We start from the raw sequence: 24674 nt of genomic DNA, 5'->3' as shown, positions 1-24674 counted from the left end.
CCAGGGGCGAGCGAGGCGGGGCGCCGCGTGCCTGCCGCTGAGCAGGGGACAGAGGAGGCGTTCGGCGCGCGCCATGCTACAGCGGCTCGGGCTCGTGGCCACGCTCGGGGAGGGGGATGCGGCGCCAGAGGAGCCCGAGTCTGGGGACTCGGCGGATGAGGAGGTGAGGGGCCGCCGCGGGCCGGGGCGGGAGCCAGGCTGCCGTCTGGGCCCCGCCTCACCCCCTTCTCGTCCGCAGGAGCCGCTGGGCCGGGGGCAGCAGAGGCGCCGCGGCGGGGACTTCAGTGCCGGCTTCGTCTTCGCGGAGAAGGAGGCTCCGGGCGCGGCGAGCGGGGCTTGGGCGGAGGCGCTGCGCCAGCTCAGGGGCAAGGTACGTGGGCCGGGGGGTTGCTGGGAGCGCGGGGCCCAGACACCCCGCCGGGCAGCGACGGGGAGCCGCCGGGGGAGGCCTCTCGCTGGATTATGGCTGCAGCCCGAATTTATGCATTTTAAAGGTGTTTGATATGTGTGTGTAGTCTCATTCCGCACGTAACTGGCGTCAATTCCTCTGTCTGTAACTCTGCTGCACAACCGTGCGTTGCAGCGGTGAGTGCTAACTGCGTGGTGTGAACACGTATTGCCTTTGATCTGTTCTGAATTTCTAGCTTCCCACTTGCACTGAACGTTTTCTTGGTCGTGTGCTGTGAAATGGGGTGAATAGCAGTTGGCTCTGTTGATCATTTTCTCTATGGTAAACAGTCTTGCACTTTTCATTCTCCCCTCATAGAACGAAGGGGATGGAGGTTGCGATGGGTTAGGGTCTCCTGGGGTGCATAGACCTTACCAGATGTCAGTTGGGTGCCTTGACTCTGACAACTGATCCTGGTCACTTAGCGCCCATTCCACCATCCACACTTCTGTGTCTGGTAAAGTGAATTAAAACTAAAGGAAACGATCAATATATGCCCAAAACACGCACGTTCCATACCCTGACTCTAGGTTGAATGGTCTCTGGGAGAGGGACCAAGTCTTCTCTCACTGCTCTGTCATGCACCTTGCAGTTTTTTGGGGCCTGCATATGAATGATGATGATGATGTTTTCCTATTCCCTTTGTTGTTTGCCAGCATTGCTGTGTTAGAGCCGCTGCTGGGTGGCTCTTACAGATTCCCTCTTCCTCTCCCTAATTGTCTGTCTTGCCTTGCCCAGAGAGCAGCAGCAACAACACTGGATGAGAAGATTGAAAAAGTGAGAAAAAAAAGTAAAACCCAGGTTAGTGGGATGTTCGCTGATTGGTGGACAAAAGCTTTTAGCTCCTACCACCACCAACCCTTGGAAGGCTCTCCCCATTGTGGGGAGGAGAAGGGAACTCTACCCTTCTTTCCATCCCCTTTTCCACAAGAAAACCTTTGGAAACTTCTGTTTAGAGGTTGGCTGGGATCTTTCAGACGTGCTCCCCAGGCCATTGATCTCATCTCTTCTCTTAGGAAAGGGAAGCAAAACATGTTAAGATGAAAGAGGAAGACACAAAGATGGAGAAGGATGAAACCAAAGAGAAGGAAAGTGAGGAAGGCAGTGAAGAGGAGGAAGAGGATGTAGAGTCCCAATATTCCTCAACTGATGAGAGTATCCTCACCAAAGCAGGTAATTACATGGTGTGGGAAAGGGGCTGGAAGAAAGAAAGTAGTAGAGGGCCATTGGCAGAGTGGGGAAGAGAATCTCTTGAGAGAGAGCTGGCACCAGTGGCTGCATGGAAGGGAAATGGGCAGGAATCTCCTTTATTTGGCATATCTCCTCCCTGCTGGTCCCTGCAATATTGTTCTTCCAGATTTTGCTCTTGTCTAATTGGAGTTTCAGCTCCCTGTATTTCCATCAGAAGTGTGTCCTTTCCATGGGGAAAGGAACTTGCTTGCCAACTGATTCCCCAGTTTGCTTGGGAATCAGTTTCACAGGCTTCTCCATAAATGACTGACTGGGGAGATGGGGGGTGGAACTCTGGCAGGCACGCTGGGATACAGGAAACATGCCTTGGTTGGGGCTTAGGTGAAGATGCTTTTAGATGATGCTGAATGCTTAACATATCTCTCTTTTCAGATACCCTCAAGGTGAAGGAGCGAAAGAGACAGAAGAAAGTAGGAGAGATGGTGAGTGTCACCGGAGGGGAGGGTAGAATAACACTGAGCATTTCTCCATCAGGCATCTTCCATTCCAAAGAACCCAGACCCACTTGACAAACGATAAGTGTGTAGGATGGAGCCCAGCAGTGCAGTGTGTGCTGGAAATTGTTTCAGCTCTTCCTCTTGCTTTTATTTCCTTCAGGAAACAAAGATATTTTTCGAAGATGCGTCTCAGTACGATGATAACTTGTCATTCCAGGACATGAACCTCTCACGCCCTCTACTAAAGGTATTAAGCTCTTTCAGTCACTGCAGAAAGGATTGCAAGGAAGGGGCAGGAGTTCACAGCCTCTTCCATGTGCTTTTGGGGAAGCTCCCAGCTACTCCAGTCGCAGTCTCTCCTAGCAGGAGACAGTGTAGGTGTACTTCCACCTTTTCATGTTCTCTGTATGTATAAATATCTCCTGTCTGTGTGTTCCATTCTATGCATCCGAAGAAGTGAGCTGTAGCTCACGAAAGCTCATGCTAAAATAAATTTGTTAGTCTTTAAGGTGCCACAAGTACTCCTGTTCTTTTTGCAGATACAGACTAACACGGCTGCTACTCTGAAACGTGTAGGGAATGGGCATGAGCGCTAGCTCTGGGGGAATTAATGTTTTCTAGTGTAGAATAAGGTGAGATTTCCACTACACAGGTTACATCTAGATTGAGATTTCCCTTTCTTTTATCTGATGCCTAACTATTCTGTTTACTTGGCAGGCAATCACAGCCCTGGGCTTCAAGCAGCCAACCCCAATCCAGAAGGCCTGTATCCCTGTGGGTCTGCTGGGGAAGGATATTTGTGCTTGTGCTGCCACTGGGACAGGTAAGAGCCTGGATGAGGACTGAGGTGCTCAGGGAAGCATCATGTTTTTGAGGTGAACTAATTCTTGATGCCCTGTGTTCTGCAGGTAAAACGGCTGCATTCACCCTACCTGTACTGGAGCGCTTGATCTACAAACCTCGCCAGGCTCCAGTGACTCGGGTGCTGGTTCTGGTGCCAACACGAGAGTTAGGCATTCAAGTGCACTCTGTCACCAAGCAGCTGGCCCAGTTCAGCAGCATCACAACCTGCCTAGCTGTGGGTGAGTATGAGCCATGGGGCTGAGAGTTCAGTTCACATGGACCATGCTATCCCCTTCCAAACTGCTCTTGGTGACCCCTAACTCTAAGGGATGGGGGCATAGAGAACCTGGAGTCCCATGATTAGAGCTGGTCAGGCTATAGGGCAATGTTCACCTGTTCACTGTATACACACACTGATGCTTTAACCTGGAGTGGTGTCCTGTGCTTCTCCCATGGCATGTGGGGACGGTCCATATCTACAATCAGGGGTCACTTTTGTATCTGGTGTCTGAGGTACTCACTGAAAGAACTCTTCACTCCCGCAATGGATAGAGGCCTGTGGGGGTCTCTATCTCACCCTGCTCCAGGATCTCATGGTCCTTTCTGGGTATTCACCATTACAGGCGGCTTGGATGTGAAGACTCAGGAGGCAGCTTTGCGCTCTGGACCAGACATTCTGATTGCCACCCCTGGGCGCCTGATAGATCATCTCCATAACTGCCCCTCCTTCCACCTGAGCAGTATCGAAGTGCTGATCTTGGATGAGGCAGACAGGTAAGCTGGGTGGGTTGGTGGTAGAGAATGAGGTATTGGCTTCTAGCTTGCCCATTGCTGTGAGAGGAGAGTTTGCCTGGTCTAGAACAGCAGCTAGTCAGGGTTGATGGGTAAAGCAGAGTCTTCTACAGCTTTTCTCCTTTCTAGGATGTTGGATGAGTATTTTGAGGAACAGATGAAGGAGATAATTCGGCTGTGCTCCCACCACCGTCAGACCATGCTGTTCTCTGCCACCATGACAGATGAGGTAAGGATGGTGCCTCAACAGCCTGTTAGGAGGCATGTTCAGTTCAGATGGGAGGGTGGGAATGGAGGGTTTGGGCAGACTTCCCTTTGTGATGCTTCCCTTCCTTCATTTGGATAGGTGAAGGATTTGGCTGCTGTTTCCCTGAAAAATCCTGTCCGAATTTTTGTGAATAGCAACACAGATGTAGCCCCTTTCCTGCGGCAGGAATTTATCCGGGTCCGTCCCAACAGAGAAGGGGACAGAGAAGCTATTGTGTCAGGTGAGTAGTGCAGCGTGGGAGGAGGAGTTGGATGGGTGAGCCCTGGCAAGTGGCCTGGGAAAGCTGGAAGCAGTGTTTTACTGCAAGGCAGCTTTGTGGGGACACCTAGAGCTGCCTCTGCTGCTTGCTGACAGGACTTTGTCTTTCAGCTCTGCTGACACGGACCTTCACAGACCACGTGATGCTTTTCACACAGACCAAGAAGCAGGCTCACCGCATGCACATCCTGCTGGGGCTGATGGGTCTGCAGGTAGGGGAGCTACATGGGAACCTCTCTCAGACACAACGGTTGGAGGCCCTCAGGTACTGGCATAGTAGGTAGCCCCAGAGGGGGAGAAGAGTGGCTTCTGCGGGAATTGGGGAGGGAGCCCACTGCTTCCATAACAGCTTGTATTCTCTGCGCTCAGGCGCTTTAAAGATGAGCAGATCGATGTCCTGGTAGCTACAGATGTTGCGGCCCGAGGACTTGACATCGAGGGTGTCAAAACGGTAAGTGTGCGAGGCTCTGAGCTCACTTGAGGTACCATGAGTCTGACACTGGCCTTGCTTTCCTGCTAACCCCATGTCTCCCCACCAGGTGATCAACTTCACCATGCCCAACACCACCAAGCACTATGTGCACCGGGTGGGGCGGACAGCGCGGGCTGGTCGGGCTGGCCGTTCAGTCTCACTGGTGGGTGAGGAGGAGCGCAAGATGCTGAAGGAGATTGTGAAGACAGCCAAGATGCCAGTGAAGGCCAGAATCCTCCCCCAGGGTATGTGCTTTGCTAGGACAGGGTTGCAGACAAGTAGCCCCATGGGTGGTGGGGATGTGGGAGGTGCTGAAGCACAGGCAATTCTCACAGGGACTGTGTATGTCTTTCTCTCTGGCCCCCACTGGGTGTGTCTGCAGATGTGATCCTGAAATTCCGGGAGAAGATTGAGAAGCTGGAGAAAGATGTGTATGCAGTGCTGCGTCTAGAGCGTGAGGAGCGTGAGATGCAGCAATCAGAGGCCCAGGTGAGGGTAGTGAGAGCTTGCTCCTACAGCCTGGGCTGGGTAGGGCACTGAGATATGGGGAACTCACTCCCGTGGGTGTGGGCTGGCTACTCTGGAGGATGAACAGGGCAAAGCCCCTAGCCCAGGGTAGGGCATTCTTGGTGGGGAAATGTGCCCCCAGTCACCTAGTGAAAGTGAGCAGGGGCTCTTGAGGCTCCATGCACTATAATCCCTACTACCAGGGGCTTCTATGCACAAATGCTGACAGTGACCCAGTGAGGTGTTGGGAGAGCTATTTCCTGCCCTAGCTTCTCCAGACTGGGTAGTGGCCACTCTGGAGGTCCATGAGCTCCCCGTCTGCTTGGACTGTCCCACAGATCAACATGGCAAAGAAGCGACTGGAGGCAGGAGAACAGAAGGTGCAAGAGGGGCCTGAGCGGAGCTGGTTCCAGAGCCGAGAAGAGAGAAAGAAAGAGAAATGTGAGCCCTGAGAAGAGGGAGGCCTTTGGGTCTGGACCAATGGGCTAATTCGAATCATGTATCTCTGAATTGGGTCTGAAATTGCCCTCTGTTCTTGAACCTTCTGTATTCCCTCACCCCTTGTCTGTCTCTCTCTCTCTAGTGGCTAAAGCCCTTCAGGAATTTGACTTGGCATTGAGAGGAAAGAAGAAGAGGAAGAAATTTATGCAGGAGACTCAGAAAAAAGGCCAAATGACAGTGAGTGAGGGGATCTGAGAGGAGGCAAGGGCCTGGGTGGCTTGGTCTGCTCCCTCATGCAGGGGCATATTAACTGTAAACTTAGATTTCTGTCTCTCCCAGCCAGAGGAGAGATCACAATTTGAAATCCTGAAGTCGCAGATGTATGCAGAGCGTGTAGCAAAGAGGAACCGCCGAGCAAAGCGAGCTCGAGTTGTGCCCGAGGATGAGCCTCCCTCAGCAGCAGCAGGTAAGAGAAGAGCATCTGTTCTCCACAAAAACAGCTCAGAGAACGCTTTAGCTGATTTTCCAGTTGCAATGTAGCTGCTCCTTAGAGCTGGATGCTGCTTGTGAGAGCTGAGAGCATGCTTACTGCTGAGGTGCAGGAGGATTTTGCTGCTAGCATTTATCTTAATGCTGATTGCATAAATGCCACTGGTGGCTGTGCTGTTAACAAACCAAATCAATAGAAAATGACCTGGAAGATTGGAACACTGGAGACTGCAGGCAGTGCCGGGAGAGTCCATTTCCTGTCCATAAAATGTATGTTCCCAGTGCCCACACCCATCACTAGGAGGGCTGAGGCCAGTCTTTTTGTTCTGCATTTGTACAGCATCTAGCACCATGGGGTTATGGTCCATGACTTGAGTTCCTAGGCGTTATAGTAATGCAAATAATGTGGACTGTGTGACCTTAGCAGGGACCCCGCTTCTGTACATCAAGCCTTGCTAATCATTGGCTCTGTTGTTGCTTGCTTTCCAAGGCCCCAAACAGAAGAAGCAATCATCTGTCTTTGACGAGGAGCTCACCAACACAAGCAGGAAGGCCCTAAAACAGTATCGTGCTGGGTAACTTGGCTCAACATCACTGGGTTTGCACAGGCTGTGGTAGAGGCCCTCTATTCCCTGCACATCCATGGAAATCTTCACCAGTGATACCTTCTGCAGGCAGTAGAGAGGGGCTCAGGCTTCATCTTGCTGCTTAGAAGGATAGTGGGGGCAAGGGAGAGTTATACAGGAGTCATTCTGTCTACCTTAAATATCTTGTAAGAAGAGCAGAGTGTGTCCTGTCTGAGAGCACCTCTGTCACAGACCAGAGGTGCTTCTTCCGTATAGCCACTTCAGTTATCTGGAGGCAGGAAGAGATCAGGTGGCGTGAGTGGAAAACCACTCCTTGCATGGGCTGGGGGCAATGCAGTGGGTGAGCAAAGGAATACTTTTCTGAGCTAAGACTATCCTCCCACTCAGCACCAGAAAAGTACTGAATCATGGCAGGTAAGAACAAACCCATGGGCAATACATGAACTGAGCAGAGGGGTATAGAGCATCCTATTTCAGGGAGCATGGCTATGTCTCACTGAGCTCTTTCCCATGCAGCCCCTCCTTTGAAGAGCGGAAGCGTTTGGGCTTAGCCCGACACCGGAAAGGAGGAAACTTCAAATCCAAGTCCAGGTAAACAGCCTTATTACCTTTAAGATTTTTCTGTTGGCCTGGTTTGTCCCATTTCCTCCTCTAAGGGCCACAGCAGACAAGCACTCATGGTGCCAATCTTGATACAAAGTTAGCCCTGTTTAGCCAGTGCTGCCAGCCCCAAGTCTGGGAACACACATGGAGACTTGTGTTTTACTGGCACACTGGTGGGCTACTTCTGAGCAGGCTGGCATTGCCTTTGCCTAGGGGCTCATTTACCCCATCCTGTCCCTTTATCACTAGTGCAGGCATTTGGACTGATTAGGACTTCCAATATTGTCTTTTTACAGGTATAAGAGGAAATAGCAGCTCTTTGCCAGAGGGATTCCCTGGAAAATCTAACTGTAGGAGACTTTGTGCCTCTTCCAGAAAAACCCTGCTTTCCAAACCCTACGTTCCAATAATGTAGCCTCTGAAGTGGCCTGAACTTACAATGTCTGTTAAATTCTTGGACTCCGTGCAAATGCACCAGCACCTGCTAAATTAGCACATTACGGAAAACCATGTCTTCTGCAGTTGCAGCGAAGGATTGACTTCCTTATATTTTTGTAACATAGCCTGCTGCTCACTTAGCTGTGGCAACTGAAAAAACTAGACCATGGCAGATGGTACAAAACTGCCAGGGTGGTTCTCACTTCTTTACGTCTTGTGTTGAGGCAAGAATCGTACAATAAGTTCCTGTAATGTTACTGTGTGAAAATTGCTGGAATAGATGTAGTAAATGGGCAAATAGTTACTCAACTCTAGTCATCAACTTTTCTTGAAGGGTGGCACCACTTGCTGATACTGCCAGGAACTTAGTTGGAGAGAAAATGCAGCAGAAAGGGCTGTATCTACATCTAGCCCTTGGAACCGTGCTCTAAAACAGGGAAGAGTTGACGAATCACAAGGAGTAGCAGTTGGTCTAGAGCTGAGGTCTACTAGAGATAGCACAGGACAGGAGCACTACAGGCACAGCCTGCCTCTCCCCTTGTGAGAAGGAAGTAGCCCTATGTTGTACTATGGTGCAGGAACAAATATGCATGGATTCAAACTACATTCACTCCAGCTATTTTCTTCCCTGCTGTCCTAACGCAGTGGCTGTAGAATGCTGCAGATGTTGGTAAATACTCTAGCACTAGTCCCAATACATACAAGCCACCACTCTGCCTGCTGCTACTGCATGAGGTCTTACTCAGTGCATTAGGTCTTGACAAGGGAAGGAGCCTGTGAGAGGAAACAGTTGGCCTTGGTCTGGCAAGCTTAGTAATATCCAGTTTAACAAAAGGACAGGTAGCAATTCTATAGTGGAGAGTACAGATGTGGGTCTCGATCAAAAACCTGACCAGAAGCTACATATTAGGATGAACATGACTGGATTAGAACAGCTTGCTGTAGCACAGTCCAGAAAGGGTGAAAGGTACTTAAACCAGGGATGTCAAACTCATTTGGGAGTGAAGGCCAAGTTCCATTTTTAGTTGTCTATGTTGAGATGTAGACAGGGCCCTTTGTAGTGGCATAATGGGACAGATGCCAAACCACTGTAATTTGTTGACTTCATAATTCAGTGCTGAGTCCCAGCTCCTGGGGTCTCCTACCTATAGCAAACACAAAGCTTTCTCTTAAGTTTAAAAACTGAGCCATGTGTAACCAAACCAGTAATAGCTGTCTAAGACTGCAGCCATTTTGAAGAAAAGCTCTAGAAAGTGAATACTAGAATCCATTGTTCTAGGAGGTCTCTGGCAGGAGAAAGAGGACTGTCACTATAAGTTCTGGGAGCCTCCCACCAATTGACATCAACATCACAGGAGCCAATGCCAGGTGCTTCAGAGGGAATGAAAAGAACAAGGTAATTAGTGATGCATCCCCTGTTGTCCACTCCCAGTTTCTGGCATTTAGAGGCTAAGGTCATCAGAGCATAGGATTGCATCCTTGGCCAATACCCACTCAGAGACCTATCCTCCATGAACTTATCTAATTCTTTTTTCAACCCAGTTATACTTTTGGTCTTCACAACATTCCCTGGAAATTAGTTCCACAGATTGACTGTGTGAAGGAGTGCTTCCTTTTGTTCGTTTTAAACCTGCTACCTATAAATTTCATTGGGTGATCCCTGGTTCTTGTGTTACATGAAGGGGTAAATAACATTTCCTTATTCACTTTCTCTACTCCATTCATGATTTTATAGACCTCTGTCATATCATACATCCACTGGATCACCCTTGTCCACATGGTAGTTGACCCCCCTCAAAGAATTCTAATAGATTGAGGCATAAATCTCCCTTTACTAAAGTGTAGTGTTGGTTCTTCCTCAACAAATCATGTTTATCTATGCATCTGATAATTCTGTTCTTTACTATAGTTTCAATCATTTTGCCTGGTACTGAAGTTAGGTTAACTGGCCTGTAATTGCCAGGATCTGCTCTGGAGCCCTTTTTTAAAATTGGTCTCACCTCCCCGTACCACTACACCCCCTCGGAGTCGCTGCTGGACATGCTGGCCACTTGCCAGAGCGGCGTGGGGCCAGGATAGGCAGGGAGCCGGCCTTAGTCCTGCTGCACCACCACCTGAGCTAAGAAGTGCCCAGCTGGAGCCTGAACTCCAGCCCTGAGCCCCCTCCTACATCCCAACCCCCTGCCCCAGGCTCAGCCTGGAGCCCCTCCCACATTCCAAACCCCTTGGGTCCAACCCAGAACCCATACTCTCTCCTGCACCCCAACCCCCTGTCCCAGGCTGGTGAAAGTAATGGAGGATGGGGAAGAGCAAGCGATGGAGGGAGGGGGGGTTGAGTGAGCTGGATGGGGCCTCAGGGAAGCAGTGGGGCAAGGGTGTTGGGTTTGCATGATGGTTATTTCTACATTTTCTTTGAGGTGGGTCCTGGGCTGCACTTTAAATTTAAAATGATCTTGTGCTTTAAAAGGATGGAGACTACTGCCCTAAAGATTCTATAGTACTGTTTGATTAATTTGATTTTCAATATATTTAACTTGATGCTTTTTCACTTGTAGTGCCACTCTCCCACCAGCACACCCTTCTGACATTCCTGTAATATTTTCTACCTTGCTATTACTTTGTCCCATTGATTCATTGTTCTACCAAGTTTCTGTGATGCACATTTTATCAATATCTTCACTGAATATCAGGCACTCAAGTTCACCTATCTTAGTATTTATACTTATAGCATTTATATACGAGCACATGTACAATTTGTCCCTTTTTAGCTGTCTGCCATTATGTGATTTAGTTGAATGGTACCCCTGCATTTCCATGTTTCTTTTCTGCTCCTACCTAAGGCTTATCAACTTTCATCCTCAGCTCTATTAGGATAGAGAGAATCCCTATTAATAGATCCTCTCCTAACCCATGTTTCTGCCCAAACCATGTGCTCCTCTGTAAATGTCAGCTTTCCCCCAGCCCTTAGTTTAAAACTTATCTACAATCTTTTTATTTTAGTTGCCACCAATCTGGTAGAACCCAGCCTCCTTGCACATAGGTTAGGAAACACTACTGTAGATCTAGCCCAAACAGGTGTGCTATGGAATTTTTTTTTTTAATAGTGTGAGAAGGGGAATGCTGCCTTCTGATTGGCTGTTAGCCTGACTGCCCCATCACCACAGGTGGAACAACCAATCAGAGCTTCAACTGCCTATGCTTTTGAATGGACCCTGGAATCTTATTTACTTATTTAATTTTTGCTGGAGTCTGGACCTTGACCAAAAATAGATTATTGCTGCTCTAGAGGCTCTTCCTTTCCAAAAGATTCCCCAGTTCCTAATGAACCTAAACCCCTCCTTCCCTACACCATTGTCTCATCCATGCAGTGATACCTTGCAGTTCTGCCTGTGTAACTGGCAGCATATCAGAAAATGCTACCATGGAGGACCTGGACTTCAATATTGTACCTAGCTCCTTACATTTGACTTTCAGGACCATTTTCCTTATTTCATTGGTACCTATTTGTATTATGACTACTGGCTTCGCCCCAGTATGTCACAAGCTTGTCTAGATGTCTCAAGAGATCAACCTTTGCAACCAGCAGGCAATTCACCATGTGGTTCTCAGGCTTAGCACAAACCCAGCTGTCTACATTTCTAGTGATCAACTCTCCCATTGCTATTACCTAGCTATTTCTAATAAGTGGGATTCCCTCCTCCAGAGAGGAATTTCAGTGTGAGGAGACAACCATGGCATCTGTAAGGGAGGGTCCCAGCTATAGGATCATTTCCCTCTACTGATGTTCTCCTTCGCCAAGAGTTTCATCGTCCTCAGTAGCCTAGAGGCTGTCAGATGGGGTGGGACCACTCTGTGTCTAAGAAAGTCTCAGCTATGTGACTAACTGTCTCCCTTCACTCCTCCAGTTCAGCCATTCTGGTCTCCAGAGCATTTATGCTGTCTGAGGGCTATGAGTTCCTTGCCCAAAATGTGCACATGCCACCTGGCTGGTAATCATATGCTGTATTCATTACAGTAAACTGGATAGTCCCCACTCTGCTGCTGGACTTCTACGTGCATTCTTTTTACTCCTGTAGCTTTTTGGGGGGTGGGAGGGAGTTTATTGGTCTAAGGTTAAAGAATGTTAATTAGGTGCATCTAGCTCTTACATTCTCTTGCAAAAAACTGTTAGCTAGCTCCTCTGCTCACTTAGGGCTTGTCTACACTACCCACCAGATCAGCGGGCAGCGATCAATCCAGCAGACGTGATAAATCGACCACTGAGCACTCTCCCGTCAACTCCAGTACTCCACGAGAACAAGGAGCACAAGCGGAGTTGACAGGAGAGCGTCAGCTGTTGACTTACCACAGTGAAGACACTGCGGTAAGTAGATCTAAGTATAGACTTCAGCTATGCTCTTCATGTAGCTGAAATTGCATATCAGATTACACTACTGTGTGGTGTCAGATAAGACCATAGGAGCTGGCTTTTTAAATCCCTGCTCTCCCTGAGTAGCCCTGTCCCCTGGTTAAGGATTAATGGGTGCTAAAGGGAATAGAGATCAAAGCCTTGTTAAGAAGCTCTCAGTCTTGCCTAACAGGCTGCTAGGCTCTGCAGATGGATCCCAAATCAAATCACACTATATACTTCAATCAGGCAGCAAGCACACAAACTCACTTCAATGATCATGTAGTCACTCCTTCAGCTGGAGAACTTCCTTGCAAAACTCCTATTAGAAACTCCTGCTGCCACTACTTCAAGGACTGAAGGTGGCTCCTACCACCACCATTTTAAGTGGGAATCACAGCACATCCCTTCCCCGCTCCCCATCAGACTGCTTCTGGGGTCCCGCATTGCCTTAAGACAACTGTGCATTTTGCAGCCTCAGCTGGACAGAATTTGGCCTGTTCTTCAGCCCTCACACTTCATATGCCTCCCCCAAGGGCACCCCTCAAATGAGAATAGTCCTGTCAAGCAGAAAGTTGTTCTGCAGAGGTACAGCCATCTACCTCAAACATGGTAAGAATAGACCAGAAAAGCCACCCCAAACATTAATTCTTTGGCTGGTGCTTAGAGCAGTGGCGTAGTATGCACTGAGTATCATAGAATAGATGATCATAATGGTCCCTTCTGATCTTAAAGTCTGACCTCCCGCAAGATGCAGGCCACAAAAGCTGACCCACCCACTCCTGAAATAATTCTCTCCCTTGACTCAGCTGTTGAAGTCCCCAAATCCTGATTTAAAGACTTCAAGTAGCAGATAATCCTCCAGCAAGCGACCCCTGCCCCATGCTGCGGAGGAAGGCGAAAAACCTCCAGGGCCACTGCCAATCTACCCTGGAGGAAAATTCCTTCCCGACCCCAAATATGGCGATCAGCTGAACCCCGAGCATGCAGGCAAGACTCTCCAGCCAGACACTCAGGAAAAAGACTTTCAGTATCCCAACATTGACCCTCGGTACTAATTACCAGTGGTCGCACGTTATTGACCTATTGACTAAATCACGTTATACAAGCAGCCAGCACAACACCTTCATTCAGACAAAGAGGAAATACATGCTGTGCTTTTCCACCTTCCACATAGAGCCTTGGGGCCTCAAACCACCTGCAGGTGGAATAAAAATAATTCCCAAAGGAGAGTTTTCTAACTTTATTAAAAAGGGCAAATTTTACAGCCAGAAATAAAAAATATACATAATGAATCCTAGGCCGTTCAGGGGGGCAATACAGAGCCCATTCACTTAACACCAGCTCCCACACAATCCACAGTAACAGCACAGAACATCTTAGGGTCGAGGTGGGCGCATACCAGGGGGAGGGGGACCTGGAAGGGAAAGAACAAAGGCCATCATTTGAAAAGTCTACGAAGAACAAGCAAGCATCTGAAGCTAGGCCACGCATGCAGAAAATTCTATTCAGCAATAGTGCAGTTCATTGCTTCAAAGGACCTAGAGGCCCTTCTTAGGACACTGAATGGTTTTACAGGGCAGTTTAGTTTCTCGGCTGTCCTAGCTGGGGAACATAGTTCTGCTCCCCCATACTCTACAGAAGTGTATACATTGTCACAGTCCCACACTTCTGCTTACAGTGAAGAAACTGGATACCACCTTTCCCACATGCCAAGAAGGCTCACTCACCTCTCATCCCTGGGGGAGGCGGTCTCATCCCTGGGGGAGGCATTCCCATGGGTGCACCTCGGCCAGGTGGCATTCCCATTGGTGGACCCATGGGTGGTCTCATGCCAGGAGGTGGTCCCATCATTCCTGCAATGAAAGGAAGAGGACAAGTCTTAGAACTGGTATAGACACTTGCTACACCAAAGATAGAGATGAGCATTCCACCACAGATTGGCCTTGTAATAAGCACTGAGACTCACACTCCTAACCCAGAGAAGAACAAACAGAAGTCTCCAGCAGATTCTTTGCTTACTGTTTGCTACAGTTCCATGTTGAATATAGCCACAACTCACTGCTAAAACTACTGGCTGGACCTCAGAGTAATCCTGCTTAATACCAATTCTTCATTGGGTTCAGATAAAGTCAAGATTCATCATCAATCCAGCCACACCCTATGGTCCTCCTCTTGTCCCAGACCACAAGGAAAGCTGTTCCTTACCTGGAGGAGGTGCTCCTCTGCCCATTGGAGGGGGAGGACCACCACGGCCTGGTGTATACTGGGTAGGAGCTCCTGCTATACTAGCTGTGGCTGCAGCAGCAGCAGCAGCAACTGTTCCACGGCCCTGAGGGGTCATCACCTGTGAACAGAAAGAAAATTCACAAATACTGCACAAAGTGTTGCTTTTATAGCAAATGGGACAATGAGAAGAAAGGTTTAACTTCATTTCTCATGCCTTAGGACTTTTACCCCATTTCCATTTCATGTCTGAGTCCTCGTTACCACACAAGGATGCACACCCTTAACACACTACTGTGGGGGAATTCAGTGTAGAATTATACTAAGTGGGTTTTATGCAGGAAGCTGCATTTTTCCTTCAAACCCTTCCCTATCAGTGCATGAGCCACAGATGTGTGGAGGAGCCTGCTATGCTACATGCTAGTCTCAGGACCTCAGTTAACAGGTCTATTTTTGGATTACTGTTGCCTAGCACAATCACTTGAACCACACCAGAGCCAAGAGATTGAAATCTATTCAAAATACAGTAATCAAGAGTTAAGTCCTTTCTTCTACTGAAGAACAGTATTTCACCTGTTGGGATGGTCCTCCCACTCCTCTGACAGGACCAGCTAACCCTGCTGGTGCCTGTGGCATGGGGGCTCCAGCTGGCACTCCTCTTCCAGCTGCCCTCCCAACTCCAGGTCCTCCTGCAGCTCCAGCTAGAGGCACCCGGGCAATGCCAGTCTGAAACATAGGGAAATACAAGCAATCAGTGATTTCAGTGCAGCAAGATGCTTCAGACCCCCAAGCACTTCATCTCTAATGGGTGTAAGCTGCTGCAGATCACGTTAGACTTTGCACAGTGAAATCCCCTGGATCCAGACACAGGCTAGTGCCAGGAAAGAGTGGAGCTAATGACTAGCCATTGAAACCCTGTTGGCAATGGAGACTCGATTTATCTGACCCTTTTGGTTCTGCACCCATCCTCCTCCTTACATCTTTTGGAGGTGGCCCCTCAACTGTCATAGACACCAGGTTCTCTCCTCGCAGCAATACCAGACCCAGGACCCGTTTCTCTTCCCGCTCCGGCTGCTTTGAATTCTTGGGTCTGAGAGAGAGAGAGAGAGAGAGAGGTAAGTTATTAGAGAAAAGCATTCCTCTGAACACCACTGTTCAAGTCTGTGGCAGATACCTCATCCAACTATTCCAAAACTGGTGACATTCCCCCCATCCCAAGAACACACCAAAGCTGTCACTGGAGGAAGGGAACAGGCTCCACAAAATTGTTTCCCTAGCTTGTTTTACTTGCTTGAATCAGAAGTGGGGAAGAGAATATGTATGCACACCTCCCAAAATCCATAGAGGTTATTACAATCCTATCAACACAGCAACCAAATCAATTCACCCATGCTTTTCAAACTAACACTTAACGCTGTAGTGCCTGCATTCTAACTCTTCCACTAGAGCTGCAGGAATAAAGTGGGCACAGAGAAACATGGAAACAATCAGAACCAAGAGGTACAGTGCAACCCTCATCTCAAACACCACAACCACCAAGTCAACCAGCTCTCACAACAGAAGCAGCAGGCAGGTGATTCAGAAAGCAGAGATGAAGAGCTCTATTACAAGATCTAGTTGGTCCAACTTTCCAGGGCCAGGACAAAATTGTTCCCTAGCGTACACTCCTCTAATAGTAACCCACATTAGCAGAGTTGTTGCTCCACTAGTGGCTGATCTATAAGGCTATGAATCTACTACAACTGCTAGAGGCTCCTATTTTTAGGCTAGCTGGCTTTATATTCAAATTTTGCCAATGGCCCAAGCCATTATAAATCACACACCATGACAGCTAAAATAGCCTCCTATCCTAGAAAGAAACAGACTCACCACAGTAACATGTGTTACATAAGCATTCCATTTATATTGAAGTATTATAAGTGTGGGACTCCCACCTGAGCTAGATATAGCTCAAGGTCAGGATGTTTTTCCATATAGTCTGCTAAGTATTTTCATTGGAGCAGTGCGGACAAACTGAGTTATATCCCCATTACCTACCCTAATAGGGCCCCTTCCATATTGGAGGTTACACCCTTTAGATATTTACAAACTATCACTCAACCTCTGCCAGACAGTGGTGCTTAGTCCCTTCAGTCTTTCCCTGGAATTCAATCCCACTCATTCAGCTTTGTTACTCTTCCAAAATCCTTCAATGAGAATACACAGGACAGTCACCCATGTGATGCATTCTCTCTCCTCCGCCCACACCTTGACAACCTCCACTCACTTGATCTTGCGGAACTCATCGCAATCACACAGGATCAGATTCATGTGCTTGTCAAAGGCCTTGAAAGTGCCGATGAAGACCCGTCCATCCTGCAGGATACACCTCATGCGATAGTCGATGTGTTGCAGCATCTTGCTGCTCTTCCCCACAGTCTGCAAGAGCAGGCGCCGCGTTACACCGGGGGCCCGGCCTCTTCCCCCCAGCCCCACCGCGTTACACCCGGGGCCCAGCCTCTCTCCCCCACGCCTCACCGCGATACAGCCGGGGCCCGGCCTCTCTCCCCCACGCCTCACCGCGATACAGCCGGGGCCCAGCCTCTCTCCCCCACGCCTCACCGCGATACAGCCGGGGCCTGGCCTCTTCCCCTCGCCCCCGCCCCACCGCGTTACAACCGGGCCCGGCCATTCCCCTCCCCCCAATGCGTTACGCCCGGGACCCGGCCTCTCCTTTCCCCTCCTCCCGCCGCAGCGTTACACCCGAGGCCTTACCATAGTTGCGGCTTCTCCGATACCACCACCACACCAGTCTCTCCCGCCCCAGCCTTGCCGACCGCCTGCTCACAGCGGAAACGTCGTCTGACCCGGAAGTGTCCGTCTGATAATTGTGCCCCCTACACTTCCAGTCCTTTCCTGCTATTTGGCCACACACCGGAAGCGCCTCCTCCCTTAGTGCCGGTACGGCCCCGTGCACAAAGTGTCCCCCTTCCCTCAGGCCGGGGGAACTGGAAGCGTTTCCGGTGGGGTTTCACAAAAGAAAACGGGGGCAGCGCCCTTGCTGCCCATGCACCGAGCGATTGTCCAGCTTCCGCCGTAGGCTGTTCCCTCCCTGGCCGCATCTGTGCCTGCCTGAGCCGGAGGATATCGCCAGCCACGGGGAGCGGGGCCTGCCTGGGGCCGGGGTCTCGAGGCCAGGGCTAGGAGGCGGGGTGAAAGGGTCCGTCGCTTCTTACTGGACCCTGGCGGTGCCTGAGCTACCATGGCGCTTCCCGCACCGGGCCCTGCCCAAGGCCTGCAAGCAGGTGACGGGGGATTTTAGGAGCGGCCTGATCGTCTCGTTTCAGTGTTTAAATTAAACATGCTGCATTTGCCTGTCTGCCTGCCTGCCTGCCCGCCCCATAGAGACAATCTAGTCCCCAGGCTTTCCCTCCTGCTCCCCGCATCTAGTGTTCTGCCGTTTCCTCGCGAGTTTCACCCCAGCTCTCTGGATGGATGGCCCGCTCGCTCCTGAGTGCTGATCCAAATACGCAGATGCCCTACTAAGCTATTTTCTTGTAGGCATTATAGCAGAAGCTAAAGGAACCAGGGAACACACAGCTACCTGTTGATGCCAAAGGCAGGGCCGGCTCTAGGTTTTTTGGCGCCCCAAGCAAAAAAAATTTTGGCTGCCCCCCGTCCCAGCCCTGGGCTCCCCCCCCCCCGCACCTCCCTGCTGCCCTAGCCTTGGGCTCTCCCCCACCCACCTTGCCGCCCCAGCGCTGTGCTTCCCCCTTACCAGTGCCCTCACCCCCACCCTGCTGCCGCTCCAGCCCTGGGCTCCCCTTTTACCCCCCCACCTGCACCCTTCTTCCGCTGCAGCCCTGGGTCACTGGTAACTCGCTCCCAGGGCGGGTCATTCAGCAGGAATTTTGAATGCTCACAGAACACAGACAGGATTGGTTCCCATATGGTTACAGAGCTGCAGTAAAGTGGAACAATTTTCAGCTTGTGTGATTGGAGGGTATCTGGATGCATATTATGAAGAAAAGTTGAGGTGCCTTTATTATTCTTTTGTTCCACTCTTTCCTTCTATGGGGAATTTGCCAATGCAATATCACTGTCTTCCTTCCAAACAAACAAACAAACAAACAAACGCAATGGCTGTTGAAAATAGCAATTCCAGTCCTAATAACGACTGGGAAGCATTTCTTGCTCAATTTTATCCTACTTTTTCTACAGCAAGTCATAGTGGATCAGTATATTTGATTTGGGAGAAATGAAGTAACAGCTGCCCAAACTGAGCTTGAGCACTCCTGAATTTTGAGGTGTTCAAATCTGGAGGGCAGGTGCTGGGGGGGTGTGTGGGCGAGGCTGTGGGCTCCACGGGGCAGCACGGCAGCATGTATGCAGCAGCGTGTCTGGACCTGCGCGGAGCCAGACACACTGGTCTGAGTGGCACAGTAAGGGGGCCGGGGATTGGAGAAGGGTAGGGGGCTCCGGGGGCAGTCAAGGGACAGGGAGCAGGGGGGGTTGGATGGGGCAGAGGTTTGGGGGGGCAGTCAGGGGACAGGCAGCGGTTGGATAGGCATGGGAGTCCCAGGGGTTTGTCAGGGGACAGGTAGGGGGTGGGGTCCTGGGGGAAAGTTGGGGGGGTCTCAGGAGGGGGCAGTTGGGGACAAGGAGAAGGGAGGCTTAGATAGGGGGTTGGGTCCCAAGGGGCAGTTAGGGGCAGGGGTCCCGGGAGGGGGCAATCAGGGGACAAGGACCAGCGGTGCTTAGATAGGGGGTGGGGTCCTGGGGGGCAGTTAGGGGCAGGGGTCCCGGGAGGGGGCAATCAGGGGTCAGGGAGCGGGGACGGGGGTTGGATGGTTTGGGGTTTCTGTGGGGGGCAGTCGGAGGGAGCAGATGGTGGCAGGGTGGGGCTTCCCTTCCTGTGGAGTGTCCTGTTTTTTGAATGTTAAAATATGGTCTCCCTACCATCCACAGGGCAACTCTCCACGCACAGCACGCTGCCGCATGAGGTCCCCCTCCTTCCTTTCCAGTTGGTAATGGCCAAGGGAATGCTGGGAAATGTAGTTCTTTCCCAGCTCCAGGGCTGGCTCTATAGGCAGGGAGCTAACCAAGGAACTACAGCTCCCAGGGCCCCTTGTTGGTTCTCAGCTTATTAATATTAAAAACCAATATTAATTGGTTTTTCAATCTGAGTGCCTGCACCAAACTGTACAAAGCAGCACTTCTTGCTGCTAGGACTAGCCAGTCTACAGTCATAAAGATCACCTGCTCCTCTGAATCCCAGGAACAGCAAGTTGAGTCTAGGAGACAATAGGACCTTAAATGATAGCAATATGAAGATAACACCCAACTCTAGACCTCCTTTATATTAAATGCAAACATTATTGTTTCCCAACTATCCAGGTGCCTGGAGAAGCTCAGTCTCAGTGTGGAATAGCTGGCTGAAGCCAAACCAAAAGACAATGTAGGTGACTGGTGAAAAGTCCAAATCAGACTGAAGAGTTACAAAGAGATCTCATAAAACTGGGTGACTGACTAACAAAATGGCAAATTAAATTAAATGTTGATAAATGCAAAGTAATGCATATTGGAAAACATAATCCCAACTATACATATAAAATGATGGGGTATAAATTAGCTGTTACCTCAAGAAAGAGATCCTGGAGTCAATGTAGATAGTTCTCTGAAAACATCCACTCAGTGTGCAGCAGCAGTCAAAAAAGCTAACAGAATGTTGGAAATCTTTAAGAAAGGGATAGCTAGTAAGACAGAAAATATATTGCTTCTATTTAAATCCATGGTAGGCTCACATTTTGAATACTGCATGCAGTTCTGGATGCCCCATCTCAAAAGAGATATTAGAATTGGAAAAGGTACAGAGATGATTAGAACATGGAACATCTTCCATATGAGGAGAGATTAATAAGATTGGGACTTTTCATCTTGGAAAAGAGATAACTAAGAGGGGATATGATAGAGGTCTATAAAATCATGGCTGGTGTGGAGAAAGTAAACAAGGAAGTGTTATTTACTCCTCAAACACAAAAACTTAGGGATCACCAAATTAATAGGCAGCAGGTTTAAAACAAACAAAAGGAAGTATTTCTTCACACAATGCACAGTCACTCTATGGAACTCTTTGCCAGAGGATGTTGTGAAGGACAAGGCTATAACAGGGTTGAAAAAAGAACTAGATAAATTAATGGAGGATAGGTCCATCAATGGCTATTAGCCAGGATGGGCAGGGGGGGTGTCCCTAGCCTCTGTTTGCCAGAAGCTGGGAATGGGTGATGGGATGAATCACTAGGTGTTCATTCCCTTTGGTCTGACTCAGAATGGCCATTCTTATGTTGTTATGATATTGGTGGCTAAAGGAAAGTACGTAACCTCACACTTCACTGAAGGTACCAACCCCAGATCACTATGTTAAGATCAGAACCTCAGAGGGTTTCTGGACTCCTGGCTGTTTCTGACTACCCCACCAACTACAGAGACAAAATCACCCAGTACCACCAACTGCTGCATGAGTCTCTGTCCCTCCCATCAGATGCCAAATTGTCATTCCTGCTTTCTAGTCTTAATGAGTACAATGCACCACTCTGCTTCTCTTTCTCATCCAGCCTCATCCCTCGTTAGCTCCGGCCTTGTCTTCGTCTGTCCCCCCGTTTTCCATCCCTCCAGCTCACTTATTCCCCCTCTCCCTGACCTATCCACTCCATCCCCGCTCAGCTGCGTCCCCTCCCCACCATTGCCCTGTTCCCCATGCCCCTCTGCTCGCCACCGCCCTCATCCCAGGAGGGTCAAAGCAAGCGGCAGGGGGCGGGACTCGCTCGTCTGCATAGCGATGAGCGGCTTGGTTACAAGCCTCCCTGTTCGTCGGAGTGACAGACAGGCCTCCTGCCCAATGGAAGGTATAGGACGCTGCGTGACAAGCAGAGGCTGCGATGGGGCTGATAGCGTCCTTGGGGGCGGGTCTGCGTGACTGGAGGCGGGTCGCAGCGGGGACGGGGACTGGGAGCCGCCGGCTCGGGTGAGACTGGGGGTAGTGGGGAGCGGTGCCTGGGCGAGCTGGGGGGCTGTTGGGACGGGGGGCTGAGAGTTGGATGGGGGATGTTGTGGGGCTGTGGGTGCGGGGTAGTGGGGAGCGGTGCCTGGGCGAGCTGGGGGGCTGTTGGGACGGGGGGCTGGGAGCGGGAGCCAGTGCCCAGGATGGGGGATGTTGTGGGGCTGTGGGTGCGGGGGATAGTGGGGAGCTGTGCCTGGGTTGGGGGCCGGTGCCTGGGCAAGCTGGGGACGTTGGGACGGGGGTTGGGAGCAGGAGGCAGTGCCCGGGATGGGGATGTTGGGGGGCTGTGGGTGGAGGATAGGGGGAGCTGTGCCCTGGTTGGGGAGCGGTGCCTGGACGAGCTGGGGACGTTGGGACGGGGGTTGGGAGCAGGAGGCAGTGCCCGGGATGGGGGATGTTGTGGGGCTGTGGGTGCGGGGGATAGTGGGGAGCTGTGCCTGGGTTGGGGGGGCCGGTGCCTGGGCGAGCTGGGGGGACGTTGGGACGGGGGGTTGGGAGCAGGAGGCTGTGCCTGGGATGGGGGGAGGGGGAGTGTCAGTATTGTTTATAGCAAAGTGCCTCTGCACAGGGAGGCTGCTGGGTTTAACCGGCTACCATGAGGGGAACTGGGTATTTCAAGGTAGCTGTAAGATGGAGCTGAGGCATGGGGGCCTTGCTCAGGGCTGGGTGCCAGGTGGGTTGAGGGAACCCCAGCAGGGGTGTGGACATTGCTTGTGTCTGTGTTCACTCTATGCTGCCTGGGCCTTGCCTGGCTGAGCTTGCCTCTATGCAGTGCCAGTGCCAGAGAATAACCCTTTGGGCCCCACCTTGCCCTTTGCTGGGTCTATGCTTTCCTTGATGTTAGTAACCTTATGTTTCTGTAGCATTGTCCATCCCCATGGATCACAAACCAGAAATGCAGCCACATGTGGGGGAGGGCCTGGCACCAGTTTCACAGCACCACTGATCAAAACTTTAGAAAGAATTGGGGTAGGGATGTGGCTAGAAAGTAGTTACCTAAGTTAGGATTGGGATAGGACACCAGAGCTTTGGTCTTTTCTCTTGAAGAATGCACCCACTGCACCTCTTGAGTGGACCAGAGGGAAGATTGCCCCCCACCACTTCCTGCAGCATCTAGATGTTTCTTGGAGATCTCTCATCAAAATACCAAACAAACTAAATCCTATTTATCTTGTAACATCCAACGTGATCACAGTCTGCAGTGGTGTGGCTGGAATTCTTATCTCACAATGAGCCTGAGTTTGTCCTACTTGACCTATGCTTTTCCAGGTTTTCTTGTACATGTGCGCACAGACTCTGCACCATCCTTAGTTTCTTTTGCAAATTGCCTCACTGTGTGGTTCAGTTATTTGGTGCTGTTTCTTCCTTTGGGTTAAGAGCAGCCATTCTGTCAATTCTTTGCCAGTTTCTAAGCTGTGTATCCTATTGAGAAAATGCTTGAGAGAGCTCAGAGCTCCTGCGTGCCAGCCTGGGCCTGCTTGATTTATGTGGAAAGCTCCAAGAGAGCTATTGAAAACCACATAATACAGAGCCTGCACTGCTAGAAGTTTATCATGCACCATTGATAACAATTGCTGTTAGTTAGATCTCTCAGCAGCATTGGACACAGTGACCCATGACATTCTCTTCTTCAGACAGAAGTCAATTCTTGGTCCTTCAGGCCTGTCCCTGGCTTGATCTGAATCTTTGTTGTCTAAATGTTTCCTGTTGCTTTCACAAAATCATTGGAGCTCAGAATCTGCTTTATTCTGTGGTGGTGTCTCTCAGGCACCTGTTTCAGATCCTCACTTGGGGTTGTGTTGACATGTTCCTGCTTAGTCCCCATTATATGGAAATATGCAAGCCACCTTTCCATTAATACACAGACAATATTCAGTTATACATCACCTCACACTCAGATTATCAAGGTACACATCTGTCTTTGTCTTGTAGTTTGTGTAGCATTAAGCAATCATTGGTGCATAATTTTATTAAAGCCATCCATAATAAACCCAATGTTTTGCTGATAGTATCCAAGTCTTTGCAGGGAGTCACTTTGGTAATCTCATTTGATAATGCCATTATGACTCCATTTTAAAGTATTAAGTCTGGAGCACCAGATTTGTCAATGGGCCTACATCTGCAGTCTGCTGTTAATATCGCATTTTGCCATTTGAGGAATACTTGCAGGCTGTGACTGTTGCTCAGGCAAATGAACTACTATTGTTAAATGCTCTTCGTCTATCTTGATTAGATTTGATATTTTTGTTTTTTGGGACTGCAGCCTATCCCCTGTCTCCTCAGCATACACATGGCACAGGTCATGCACATTAACCCAGCTGTACAGTCAGTCCTGAGTCTAACTTCCTATTAATTTTCAAATACATTTAAAATTTTTCTTTTGACAGTTCAGCTCCCTAGGGGAGCAGCTTCAGTCTAGTTGGTCAGTATTAATTTGTTCTGTGTTCTGAGCATTAGCCTGCCTTCTCAATCAGCAGAGTATTTAGACTGCTTTTGAGATGGATGATGAGAGCTATATTCCTTGCCTGTGGAGTATGTTTCTGGCTAACAATCCACAGTTCTTTTAAATATGGCGATTGATGAAGTAGATCTAAAGAATGACCTATTTGGTGCCGTACATCATTATTCTGCATCCCTGAAGCTGTACAATGCACAGCACTTGCTCAGAGAAGTTTTTGGGAGGCAGCTTTTTAAGATGAATTTTGTACCAAACTCCAGGTTCTGCTGACTCATCTTACAGCATTTCTCTCCTTGCCCATCTGTCTGGTTTGTATTGTTCTCTTTCTTTTTCTAACTCTCCTCCCTTTTTATCTGTGACTAGGTATCTGCATCTTTCCTGTGAAGTATTTTCTACCCAATCATCTTGCAAGAGGCAAGTTAAAACAACCACATCAGAGTATAGATTTATTGGAGTCAAGTGTCATATGAGAAAGATGCCCAGTGCAAACTTCTGGTCGTCATAATACGCAGCCTCTCTGAGAAAGTTATAAGGGTGCTAGGAGTAGAGGGACACAGAGGAAGCTAAGTCTAGAATGTGTATGAGATGAGTTTTCTAGAGAAGAAGTATGTTTCCCTTTCTTTCTTTCTGGGTTGAGGTGAGGGAGAAGATGTGGGATACTGGAAGAAAGCCCTAAGTTGGGACTGTAGTGCAGCATAGAGTTTCTCCAACTACCTTGTTTTTCCCTGCC

At 49.6% G+C, this 24674-nt stretch overlaps 3 protein-coding genes across 6 annotated transcripts in view; 2 read left to right on the top strand and 1 right to left on the bottom strand.

The window, feature by feature from the left end:
• The first annotated feature begins 12 nt into the window (after window positions 1-12).
• DDX27 (DEAD-box helicase 27) lies at window positions 13-8143 on the top strand. The gene is made up of 21 exons (XM_039497920.1): window positions 13-163; window positions 239-370; window positions 1187-1249; window positions 1465-1621; window positions 2072-2121; window positions 2297-2383; window positions 2854-2959; window positions 3045-3218; window positions 3603-3753; window positions 3901-4000; window positions 4118-4259; window positions 4409-4562; window positions 4667-4748; window positions 4837-5014; window positions 5152-5258; window positions 5615-5717; window positions 5860-5954; window positions 6057-6183; window positions 6697-6781; window positions 7310-7384; window positions 7693-8143. The coding sequence occupies exons 1-21, from the start codon at window positions 74-76 to the stop codon at window positions 7706-7708; spliced, it is 2274 nt and encodes a 757-aa protein (XP_039353854.1). The 5' UTR covers window positions 13-73; the 3' UTR covers window positions 7709-8143.
• A 5306-nt stretch (window positions 8144-13449) lies between these two features.
• SNRPB (small nuclear ribonucleoprotein polypeptides B and B1) lies at window positions 13450-17362 on the bottom strand. The gene is made up of 7 exons (XM_039498179.1): window positions 17202-17362; window positions 16714-16865; window positions 15426-15537; window positions 15021-15173; window positions 14430-14568; window positions 13952-14077; window positions 13450-13638 (listed from the first exon to the last, which is right to left on the bottom strand). Exons 1-7 carry the CDS (start codon window positions 17202-17204, stop codon window positions 13601-13603), a joined length of 723 nt encoding a protein of 240 aa, XP_039354113.1. The 5' UTR covers window positions 17205-17362; the 3' UTR covers window positions 13450-13600.
• A 3950-nt stretch (window positions 17363-21312) lies between these two features.
• ELMO2 (engulfment and cell motility 2) overlaps window positions 21313-24674 on the top strand; it is a 45405-nt gene continuing 42043 nt past the window's right edge. For 2 of the 4 annotated variants that reach the window (XM_039498178.1, XM_039498175.1), the window contains exon 1: window positions 21337-21450. The gene's annotated coding sequence lies outside the window, so the exon portion shown is untranslated. The other 2 variants (XM_039498177.1, XM_039498176.1) reach the window with 2 other exon arrangements.

Source organism: Mauremys reevesii, linkage group 13 (genome assembly GCF_016161935.1).
Source record: "Mauremys reevesii isolate NIE-2019 linkage group 13, ASM1616193v1, whole genome shotgun sequence".
Lineage (NCBI taxonomy): Eukaryota > Metazoa > Chordata > Testudines > Geoemydidae > Mauremys > Mauremys reevesii.
Note: the sequence above shows the minus strand (reverse complement) of the source record. Positions and strands in the feature narration are given on the sequence as shown.